General features: G+C 42.0%; 1 protein-coding gene across 1 annotated transcript in view; it reads left to right on the top strand.

Moving 5' to 3' along the window:
* The window catches only part of RELL1 (RELT-like 1), a 103,632-nt gene that overhangs the window by 88,230 nt on the left and 3,123 nt on the right, over positions 1-12,279 (top strand). The window contains exons 4-5 of the mRNA XM_006895412.1: positions 3,238-3,295; positions 9,600-9,836. Coding sequence (XP_006895474.1) covers positions 3,238-3,295; positions 9,600-9,836 — 295 coding nt within the window. The remainder of the gene's footprint in view (positions 1-3,237; positions 3,296-9,599; positions 9,837-12,279) is intronic.

The raw sequence follows: 12,279 nt of genomic DNA on the forward strand, positions 1-12,279 counted from the left end.
GCTGTTGTTTTGTACAGCAGAATTGGAGCTGACAAGTAGTTGAACCTCTGAGTTTTCAGAGGCAGTTAATTGCGGGGGAGGAGATTACCCATCCTTCTCCTGCAGATCTGCTGGTGGCCTCAAACCTTGTATCTTTGGGATTGCAGTGCAGGTTCTTGCTACTAGACCACCAGAGCCCATAACATCTTTCAATATTGGGGCTTAAGACTTAAATTTGTTTTTCTGTTCTCTCAGCTTTAGAAATGCAGAACAAGTTCTTCCCTTTTAATTCTCCAATTACATCTCTCTACACATTTCATTATAATACTTTGTCTTTTCAGGCTGCCCTTTAGGGCATCAATTAAGACCTGATGAGCAGGCCTTTGTGATTAAAAGTTGTTTGGGCCTGAAGGCCTGCTGCCCTTAGTTTCTGGGGTTAAGACTGATTTGCTATTAGAGAAATTATCAGTTTGCTGTGTTCGGGAGAACATTGTTGATTGGTACAGCACTGGTCTGTCAGTTTGCTGTACTGAGATAACTTGTGGGTTGTTGTGAAAGCTATGCCACTGGCATGTCAGATGCCACAAAGGTTACCCATGGTGGACAGGTTTTAAAGTAGAGTTCAGTTAAGAAAGACTAGGAAGCAGGATTGGCAATCCACTTCTTAAATAGCAGCCTTCAGAAAACCTTTTGAACAGTAGAGGAACGTTGATAGTTGTAGTAGTGGTAGAGCTCAGATTGGAAGACAGTCAAAATGAAGAAGAATAATGGCAGACATCCTCTAATAAGAAGAACATGGAATATACATAGCTTGAATATTGGAAAACTAGAAATGGTAAAATTAAATGGAGTATGACACCCATGTTTTTCATGGCTTTGTTCATAATAGCAAGGAGTTGGAAACAACCTAAGTGCCCATCAACAAACGAATGGATAGAGAAGCTCTGGTATATTCACACAATAGAATACTATGCTGCATTGAAAAACAAGGAACTCATGAAATCTTATTCAAAATGGGTGACACTGGAGGACATTATGCTGAGTGAAATATCTCTGTCAAACAGGGACAAATACTGCATAGTGCCACTGTTGTAAAATGGGATTGACATCAGGGTTGGGAAGAGACTGAGAAAGATGGGACAAATAATATATACTGCATTGAAACAGATGAGGGAGAAAACTGTTTAAAAGGGATATGTGATTAGGTATTTTTGTCATGACAGGAGTCCAGAGCGAAGCTGCATAGTGGTGTGGATTGGGGGGGGGAGGGATTTTAAAACAATGAAAGAGTTTTTCTTTTACTTTTCAAAGAGAAAAGTATACTAGGGGGAGGGGTGGGCAGGGAGAAAAGTGCAACAATGAATAAAAGGAAATCCTCTGTCTCTGTAAACTTTCATTAAAATTAATAATAAAAAATTTTTTTACAAATATTAAAAAAATTAGATGGCACACATGAACATCGACATTCTAGGCATTAGAGAAATGAGATGGACTAGCTTTGTCCACTTTGAATCAGACTTTGAATCAGTATGGTTTACTATGCTGGGAATGAAAAACAGAAGAATAGTGTTGCATTCAGAGTCAAAAAGTCAATTTCAAGTTCTATCCTTTAATACAATATTGTGAATAATAGGATATTATCCATATGCATATGAGGAAGGCCAATATTCATTCCTACATTTGAAGCCAGAGAGGAAGAAGTTGAAAATTTTTACCAAATCTTACTGTCTAAAGTTGACCAAATATGCAACCAAGATGGGTTAATGATAATTGGTGACTGGAATGCAAACATGGGAAACAGTGAAGAAGGAACAGTAGTCGGAAAATATGGGCCTGGTGATAGAGATGAGGCTGGAAATAGAATGATCAAATTTTGTATTTTCAATGATTTATTCATTGCAACACCTTTTGCAAAAGACAAGCAATGACTTTTCACATGGACTTCACCTGATGGGCTACATAGGAATCCCATTGACTACATCTGTGGGAAGCTCTATATCGGCAGTCAAAAGTAGTCCAGGGGTAGACTGTGTGTCTGATCATCAATTACTCATATGGAAGTTCAAATTGAGGCTGCAGAAAATGAAAAATAAGTCCACGAGAACCAAGATAAGATCTTGAATCTATTCCATTTGAATTTCAAGATCATCTCAAGAATAGATTTGAAGCACTGAGCACCAATGATCGAAGACCAGGTAAGCTTTGGGATGATATCAAGGATGTCATTCATGAAGAAAGAAAAAGGTCATTATAAAGACAGAAGAGAAAGAAAAAAAACCGAAGATTGAGATCATTCGTATCATTTGGCCTTGCCAGTTGAATGTCAGGAGAAACTTGAGTGTCTGCTTCAGTGTTTCATTCTTGCCAGTTTGACTGCCCTAATGCCAAGGTACCAAACCCATTGCCCTTGAGTCAGCTCAGACTCCTGGGCACCCCAAGTGTTGCCACATAAAACTTAACAGGCCCCTGAACTTGTATTTTTTTTAAAGTAGAATTCCAGGCTGTTCTTCTGTAATATTATGTGTGGGTTTGAACCTCCATCTGAAACTGTCAAATAGGTGCAAATGGCTTGTGCCACCCACCACATAAAGTGCAGGGAAGGAGGGATTCCAAGAAACTGAAATTTAGTGTTCTTTTTATGATGATCTAATTTCTCCCATCTACTCATTGGAGTTTTCCTTTTTCTTAAATGCATATTAGAAATCTCATACAAGACCGAATTTATTAGAGAATTTGCATGACCCGCATGGAAACTTGAAGCTATCTGGCCAGAGTTAAGAGCTTGTATGGTCCTGACGCAGAGCTAAGTCAAATTAAGCACTTGGGAAATGAACCCTTTCCCACGCATGATTTAATGTGGGTAGACTTGACCCTACAGGGTATCTGTAATTGAAGCTTCCAAGTTCAATGTCTGGAGACATTTACCTGTGTTTTCCCCCAAAAAACTAAAGGCTAAAGACAGCAGGACGACATCGCCTTCCATTAAAGAGGAGAAAAGAAATGTTATTTCTAAGCCATCTTAATAATGTAGACTAGAGAAAGCTATGCAATATATCTGCTTTCCCATGGATAGAGTTCTGTCACTCTTATTAAATTCCCACTTGGTGTAAATAAGTCCCAGATGCTACCATACCTTGAGGTTATCTTTGGAAAGGGCCCCAGAGCCTTATCTGTTACCTGAAGTAATTGAATTAGGCATTTTTCTGATAAACAGTCTTTGATTACTCGTCTTACTCATGTCTTTATTTTTTTCCTTAGCAAATGCAGATGTTTTAAAGGCAATGGTAGCAGATAACAGCATAGCTGATCCTGAAAGGTGAGTGTTCCTCCCTGCTTATCCTCTCGTTTAAAACAGAACCTCTTTTTCAACTATTTGCTCAAATATAGTGCATGAACTAGTGCTGTCCTGCCCAAGTGAGATTTCTGTTTCTGCCCTGTTGGCATCTTGGGCTCAAAAGTTCTTTGACATAAAATAGGGCAAGGTTTCGATCTGTGGTTCAAAGGGTTGCTATGAGTTGTATTTGACTTAAAGGTACCTAACTACAAAAGACACTTGGTCTTAGCAAGTGACCAAGACACTTGGTCAAAGGTTGTTATGCAGACGATACAACCTTGTTTTCTGAAAGTGAGGAGCATTTTAAGCACTTGCTGCAGAAGATCAAAGACTGCAGCATTTATAGATTGCATTTCAACATCAAGAAAACAAAAATTCTTGCCATTGGACCGATAGGCAATATCATGATAGAGAGAGAAAGGATTGAGACTGTCAGTGACTTCATCTTACTTGAATTCACAGTCACTATACTTGGTACTAGCAGTCAGGAGATCATGAGATGTTTTGGGAAAATCTGTAGTCAGGAACCTCTCCAAATTATTGACAGTCAATGATATCAGTTGGAGGACTAAGCTATTTAGACCATGGTTTTTACAGTCACTTGTTATGCATTTGAGAGCTGGACAATACATAAGGATAATAGAATTGAAGTCTTTGAACTGTCGTGTTGGAGGAGAGTGCTGAAGATCCTTTGGACTGCAAGAAGAACAGACAGATATGTCTTCGAGAAGGTACAGCCTGAGTGCTCCTTGGAGGCAAAGATGATGAAGCTACACATAACATACTTTGGGCATTTTGCTAGGAGAGATTATTGCTTGGAGAGGGACATCATGCTTGGAAAGGTGGAGATTCAGCAAAAGAGAGAAAGACCCTTAACAAAGTGAGTTGACATGGTGACTGTAGCAATAGGCTTAAATGTGCCAGAGCCTGTGAGAATGGCATGGGATAGGACATTGTTCACATCTATTGTTCATAGGGTCGCTATGAGTCATACTCAACTTGACAGCACGTACAACAGCAACCACAACATATAGTTCTACTTCTTGTAGGACATTTAGCAGCAGTCCTGAGCCTACTCACCAGATGTGGTAGCCGTCCCTCTAGTTGTGACAGCCTGAAAGGTCTCCATTCATTGTGAATGTTCCTGGGGTGCGGATCCAGGCCAGTCATTCCTGGTTGAGAACCACTGTTAACGAATTGAGATGGGAGAAGTTAGCTGGAGAGGTTAGGATAACAGTGTTCAGATTTGGAGAATTTGGTTGAACCTTAAATAAGCCCCTGTAAACTGCTTGTTCTCATGCTGGTTAACTGACCACTCTGAACTCAAGTTCCATCATCTGAAAAATGGAGAGATCCGTATACCAACTTACTACGAAATTAAATTGGCCATTGAAGAACTTCCTGAACAATAGTGATTATATGAATATCAGGATACCAACCAAGTTCTCTTTGTGTATTACCAGTTTTAGATTGTAGTCTTTCAATGTTATATTAAACAAAAATTATTACAGACACGTGTTAAGTGCCATTGAGTTGCAGGCGACTCACAGCGACCCTATGAAGGAGAGTCCTCAACACTTGTGTGTCTCCCATCCTCTCTCCAGGTTCGTAAGGTTTCCGGAAGCAAGTTATTACAGAAGTGGATGCCACTCCTGCTTCCAAGACATTTAGATTTCTATAATTATTTTTCATTATTTTTTTTTCCAATAAGGAACTTTTATCCGATGCCAGCTATGTTGAGTATTTTGCCAGAATTGGACACACTGACATTGTTGCTGTTGAGGAACTCAGTCTAGTGGGAAATGAAGCCCGGCGGATGAGGCCTCATGGAGAATGCTCAGGTCCTGTGGAGCAGTCAGGTAGACCAGATGGTCCACCAGCTCCATAGGGCTGTACTGTCACCAGTAACAAGATGAAGCCAGAATGCTATTTGAGCTTGAGTGGCAGCTAAGGTATTTGAAACTTCTGTGGGGAGTGCACCTAGCAAGTCTGAGAAATAGTACATGTTCCTCAGAGTGACCTTGTCAGATGGCATGTTAGACCGGTAAACCCTGAGGGTGGTGGATTCCAAGCCAAACCCGCTGCCTGATTAGCTCACAGTGACCTTGTGAGGCAGAGTGGAAATGCTTCACAGGGCTTCCAGAGCTGCAGTTCTTTACAAAAGCAGGCTGCCTCATCTTCCTCCCGTGAAGCAGGTGGTGGATTCAAGCTAGTGATCTTTTGGTTAGCAGCTGCCTGCCTTACCCACAGTGCCACCATGCTTGCTATTGTTGTTAGGTGCCATTGAGAAGAGTATGACTCATAGTGACCCTAGGAACAGAAGATCCAAAAGAAACCCTGTCCTATCCTGCGCCATCCTCATACTTCCTGACACACAAGAGCCCATTATAGCAGTCACTGTATCAATGCACCTGGGGGAGGGTCTTCCTCTCCTTCGCCAACACTCCACTCCTCCCAGCATCATGGCCTTCTCCAAGGAAAAGCTTCCTCCTCGCAACATACCCAAAGTATGTGAGGCGAAACCTCATCATTCTTGCCTCCCAGGAACACTCCGGCTGCCCCCTCTCGAAGACATATTTATTCTCCTGGCTTGCTGTAGGATGTTCAGTGCTCTTCTCTAATGCCACAGCTCGGAGGTGTCAATTCTTCTTCTGTCATTCTTATTCATTTTTCAGCTCTCAGATGTATAACAAGTGATCAGAAAGACCATGGCATGAATTAGGCGCACCTTAGTCCTCAAACTGATATCAGTACTCCTCAATAATTTGGAGAGGTTCCTAACTTCAGACTTTCCCAGTGCAGTGTGTCTCCTTTTTTCCTGAGTGCTGGTACCAAGCGTGTTAATTGTGGATCCAAGCCAAATGCCATCATGCTTAGAGGAGAGAATACAAAAGGAAGATTTATTTTGGAAGCTCAGACACGCAGACATACCATCTGTAATTTGCCCTGTGGTCTACGACCAATATTTGCTGTTGTTACTATGTACCATCACATTGGAACCGACCCAGAGCTGACTCTCCAGAGTAAATTGCATGGGAGACATTTACCCATTTTTCTCCTTGGAGCAGCTAGTAGATTCAACCCTCATGCCTTTGGGTTGGCAGTGCAACTCCCTACCACTAAGTCACCAGGGCTGTTGTCAGAGCTATTAGGGACATATTAATCCAAACAATTGCCATTGAGTCATTTTCAACTAAAGCAACCCTCCATTGGATTTCTGAGGCTGTAAATATTAACAGGAGGAGACTGCCTATCTTCCTTTTGGTGGGTTTGAACCTCTAGAGATGTGCAGCCTTTTGGGTAGGAGTCCACCACTCTATTGACTACACCACAGAGCTCCTTAGGACCTATTAGCCTGTGATATCATTGTCTCAGTAGTCTTGGGATATGTTATGATCAGAGTGCCTTCTATTGGATATTGTGCAGAGGTGTTAATATATGTTTGATGAAGGAAAGTTGTTATGTTTGTCTGGTTTTTGAAAGTTGTTAAGCTTTGGAGGTCATGATTCTACTACCTAGTGGTGTTAGGGGTCTCAGGTAGGGTAGTTGGCAAGGGGTTGCACTGTTAACCTAAAGGCTGCATGTCTCTGGCCATTCAGGTCCACTATGGGAAAAGATTGGCAATCTCCTCCTGTGCAATTTATGGCCTCAGAAACCTGCTGGAGGGTCTGCTATGAGTCAGTTCAACTCAAGGGCAATGCATGTGTGTGAGAGGGAGAAACAGAGAGAGACAGAAACAAGGTGGTGTTACTATGTTCTAACATCATTTCACCTCAGGACACAGCTGTTGTTGCTGCTGTGTTTCTCTTTTAACAATTTAAAGAGCACCAGCAGAGTTTGGGCTGGCTATGATGTTGGAGATTACCTTCTTGTCTGTGGGCTCCACTTCTTAAGTGTTCTGGTGAGCAGCTCTTAGCAGCATGGAAGCAGGATGCTGCCATCATGCCTTTGGGTTCTTTGCAGTAGGCTCTGATGTCTGGCTTTGTCGGGAACTACCACCCCACCTACACCAACCAGCATCATCAGATTCATTTCTGGTGACACTGTGCTGGTCTTGTTTTAATTCTTCCTTTTCTAGTGGACCAGAGCCTTACCACATGTCTTCTTCGGGCTAATATGCCTCTGCTTTGATATTTGGCTAGGTTTCTTCCAGATTATCCCAAGGGTCTCCCATCTGAAGCTCTCAAGAGTGTGATTTCTAGAATTAGATGTTCTAGGTTTCTAAGGTTGAACCTTGTGCCATCGGGGTGTCAAATGCCATCCATAATGGCTTTCCAATGTGGACAAGGTTTGGTGGAGCTCCCAGTTTATAAAATAGGTTTGGAAGTAGGAGTGACATCCACTTCCTAAACCACATGCCTATGGAAACTTTATGAACTTGGAGAAACGACAATAATTATAGAAAGGCATTAGATTTTTTGTGCATAGAGTTGTACTTGATGACAGTCAACAACAACAACAACAGGTTTGGATTCCAGATCTATCACTTGTTACCTTTTGTGGCCTGGGACAAGTTACTTAACTCCTTTTAGCCTCAGTGTCTTTGATTTGGAAGTGAGAAACATTAGTAATACCTCATCCACTTCCTAAACCACGTGCCTCCAGGAACTCTATGAACTTTCATAAATGTCGGTAGTTATAGAAAGGCTTCAGGTCTTTTGTTCATAGGATCGCTGTGACTTGTGCTCGACTCAAAGGCAATCATCAACAGCAGCGACATAGATTTCTGGATGTAGTCCACAAGGAAAATGTGTTGCTAACCCAAAGGTGAGCCCCTGGTAGTTTGAGTCCACCACCAGTGGCTCCATGGGAAAATACCGACAGTCTCCTTCCTTGCGATTTACAGCCTCTGGAAGTCAGTCCACCAGCAGATAGTTATGAGTCTGTTGCCACTCAAGAGAAATGGGTCGGGGAGCTCTGGTGGCCTAGTGGTAAGGAGCTGCAACTACAATCCCAGAGGCGCACGGTTCGAATCCACCAGATGCTCTGCCGGGGAAGGAGGGACAATCTCCTCCTGTACCAGTCAGATCTGATTTGACGGTACACGCACACAGAAATAATAATAAAAAAAAAAATTAAAAAAAAAAGAGAAATGGGTCAAAGATTCCTGGAAGAATTAATTGTACTAATATATGTAGGATGTTATGTGCAGTGTTAGTTCAGATATTGAAACTCTGTCTCACATACTTAAGGCATTTCCAGGAGGGACCAGACCAGTTCTTGGAGAGACAGCAGGAGAGGGGAAGACTTGGAGGGGGTGGATTGACACTATAACTGGGGTACTGAGGGTAGGTGTGTCAGAGATGGTGAGACTGGCTCAGGATAGGTCAGGGTTCAGAGTTATTGTGCTTAAGATCTCTGTGAATCACAGGTGACCCGACAGCATATAACAGCAACAACACAGCCACTGTCATCAGCATCCATCACTTTTGATGCCCTGCTGAAAGTATTCTTTCTTTGATTCAATACTCAGATTAGATCAAATGTTCTGTTTTAAGGTATCCAGTAATTTTGTTCCAGTGTAGGTTTTTGTCTTCTCCAGAGCCTGTGTGTCATCTCATTGTGTGAGAAAAGCCATCAGGCTTTTAGAATGAAGCCTAAGTCAAATGATACTAAAGACAGTTATTTATTCCTGCCAACTAATTCCATCAAAGGAGAAGTAAATCACTTACAAAAATTATTTCAAGTGAACTGTCATTGCAAGGATAAAAGCTGACTACTTGCTACCTGAAGTTAGTTCATCAGCCCGGTTGTATGACTTTAAGAGATTTTTTTTTCCTTCTTTTGTTTACATTTTAATTTAAACTTGCTTCTTAACATTATTTGAGGAACCGTGGTGGCACTGTGGTTAAAATGGTTTGAACCCTCCAGCCTCTCTCCTCAGGAGAAAGAGGAACCACCCTGCTCTGTAAAGATTCATCATGTTGTTATAATCTGTTAAATCAGGACCAATTCATAGCTGACCTTCCACTGGGTTTTCAGAGGCTTTAAATAGAAAAGGAGGAGATTACCCATATTGTTTCTGTGGACCAGATTTGAACCAGTTACCTTTGAGTTGTCGGCAAAGTCCTTACCCACTAGGCCACCAGACTTCCCCTCTGTAAAGAATTATAGCTTCGAAACATCATGGGCATTTCTACTCTGTCCTGCAGGGTCTCTGTTAGTTAAGATCAGCTTGTGACGGTGAATTTGGTTTGGTTCTTGCATTATTGGTAGGATACCTCAGCTAGTATTTCCTTTAACCTTCAAGTAACCTGCCTGCATTTTCCTTTTCTCTCCACCTTAGCCCTGTGACCCCCAGCACTCCTGGGAGCCCACCAGTGAGTCCTGGGCCCTTGTCTCCCGGGGGCACCCCGGGGAAGCACATCTGTGGTCACCATCTGCACACGGTGGGCGGTGCCGTCGAAAGGGATGTGTGTAACCGGTGTCGGCACAAAAGATGGCACTTCATAAAACCCGCCAACAAGTCCAAAGAGGGCCGATCAAGGCGCCAAGGAGAGGTCACCGTCCTTTCTGTGGGCAGGTAAGAGCCCCTTGGGAGCTTTTCCGTTGTCTGGTGTATGGGTTTGCGTTGCCCTATTAAAAATAGAGCGTGTTTTCCTAAGCCCGGCTTGGGCCCCATCTCTAAACGTTTTATAATCTTTTCTGGTCTGAGTGCTGGATATTTCCAGTAGCCAAGGAATCTTCAGAGCTGGCTATTTCTAGATCAGATGTGAAGTGTTTTATTTAAAAGTCAATGAATGATTGCTTGCTATAACTGATCAAGCTCTGAGTCTCAACTGTACCCAGACTAGTGATGAGAGATCAGTTGACAGTGCTTCTTCAAGCCGTCAGCTGAGTTCTAGACACTTTCCATATTGTGGTTCTCTCCCAGCAGGAGAGAATGTAAGGAAGATTGATTGATTGATTGATTGATTGATCATGAGGAGAAATTTTAAGGTGATAGAACTGACAGGGGCACATGTCATGTTTTCCTTAAATGACACACTGGAAACCAGTCACTTGGCCACACCAGCTTCCATGAAGCTGGGGAACGTGGTCTTTCATATACCAGGAATGAGACAGACTTCGATTCTAGTACGTGGTTCTCCAGTCTCTTCCATAGGTGATCCACATAAAGAACTCCTGTTACTCTTTAGTTCACCTGTTGTGTCCTGGGTCATTCGTTGCCCCTGTAACTTTCCCTTATGACACGTATGCAACCTCACAGTTCAAGCTATGCATCAGATTAGTTTTCTAGAAATCACTTACAAATCTGATGGTCTTAATCCTCAGTGCTGTCAACAACTGCAGTGCTCATTATTTTAGTTTCTTAGTGCTGCTATAACAAAAAGACCACAAGTCTCTGGCCTTAAAGAACAGAAGGTTTTCTTTTTCACAGTTCAGGAAGCTAGAGGTTTGATTACAAGGTCTTAGCTCCAAGGGAAGGCTCTGCTCTGTGGAAAAATCTTCGTCTTAGTTTCTCTGGCATTGTTTTTGTCATTCCTCAGTTTCTTGGTTTGTTCCAGTGACATCTGTCGTTCCCTTTTTCCACTTAATTGCTTCTGTGCCTAATTTATTATTTGCATATCACAGGGGCTGAATTTAACAACACTCTGCATTGATAGTGCCTAATTAGCATAGCGAAGAGTCCCCTTTTCCTAGTGGGATTATAATCTCAAGTAGTGTTCTTTTTTGCCGTTGAGAACTGACTCTTAGCTGACCCTCCTACAGGTTTTCAGAGGCTGTATATCAATCAGATCAGTTGGTGGATTCCAACCAAGTGCATTTTGGATAGCAGCGTGATTTACTACCAGAGCCCCTCTGCATTTACACTAAGCATTACTCTAAAAAGACACAATTAAGCCCAAAACATGACTTGATGGCACCTAACAACAAACCACAGCAGTCAGGAGCAAGTGCAGAGAGTCAGGGTTCAAATCCCTGCTCTGCTGCTTACAAGCTGTTATTTCTCTTTATGCCTCAGTTTCCTCTCAGTAAAAATGAGAGGAACATTCATTTCTGTGCAGAGTTAACGGAAGTGAATCATGGAATGGTCTTAGAGAATTTTTTTGTTTGTCTTCACTTGGCACTGAGGAAATGTTACTATTTTTCCCACAAGCAATGAGGAGAAGCCTGCAGGACTTTTTGCACTTACAGCTCAGCAGGACATCCCATGACCACACTGTGTGATTGAGAAGGCGAGCCGTGGGAATTTATAAATGCAGAATGAAGGGAGAACCTGGAGCTTGTTTGGACAAAATGTACTTGGTATTCTTAAAAGAAAAATTGGACATTTTCAACATGGCTTTTTCAAATACCCCATGCCCATTTGTATTTCTTGAATATTGGACTCTGAACATTTAATTATTCCAAGCTGTATTTTTCATGTTTTTAAAGGATTCTTACAGATTCTCAGAAGAGATTAGTGTTTACAGGCTTTCCCCTACTCATTCTCGCTCACTTTCTCAGAGCCTTTGTTTTCTCATGGTGGAATATCCCCTTTTGGACAGAGAAGGAGAATCTATTTTAAATCATTTGGAGTGAAATTAAGACCAGAAATAGAAACTCATATGAAAGACCTTTAAAAAAAAAAAAGAATGGAAATTTTTTAACTTTTTCCTCAGTCCTTAATGAAAATCTCTTCCTTAACTTTTTCTTCACTGGACTTTTGCTCCATTTAGCTAATAGTGACCCTTGGGCAGAGGGTCGACTTGGTTTTCTGTCAACACCATTTGTTAGGTGTACCTGTCTTCTTTTTTTTTTTTTTGGTGTACCTGTCTTTAAAGTACTATAGTGCTGGGCTATACAGATATGCTGCATTATGCAGATGACACAACCCTGCTTGCTGAAACTGAGGAGGACCTGAAATGCTTGCTGCAGAGGGTCAAAGACTCGCAGCCTTCAGTATGGATTGAGGCTCAATGTCAAGAAGACAAAGATTCTCACCACTGGACCAATTGGCAGCATCAGGATGGATGGTGAAG

This window comes from Elephantulus edwardii, unplaced genomic scaffold (genome assembly GCF_000299155.1).
Source record: "Elephantulus edwardii isolate Elephantulus edwardi_28Jun2011 unplaced genomic scaffold, EleEdw1.0 scaffold00167, whole genome shotgun sequence".
In the NCBI taxonomy this organism is placed as follows: Eukaryota; Metazoa; Chordata; class Mammalia; order Macroscelidea; family Macroscelididae; genus Elephantulus; species Elephantulus edwardii.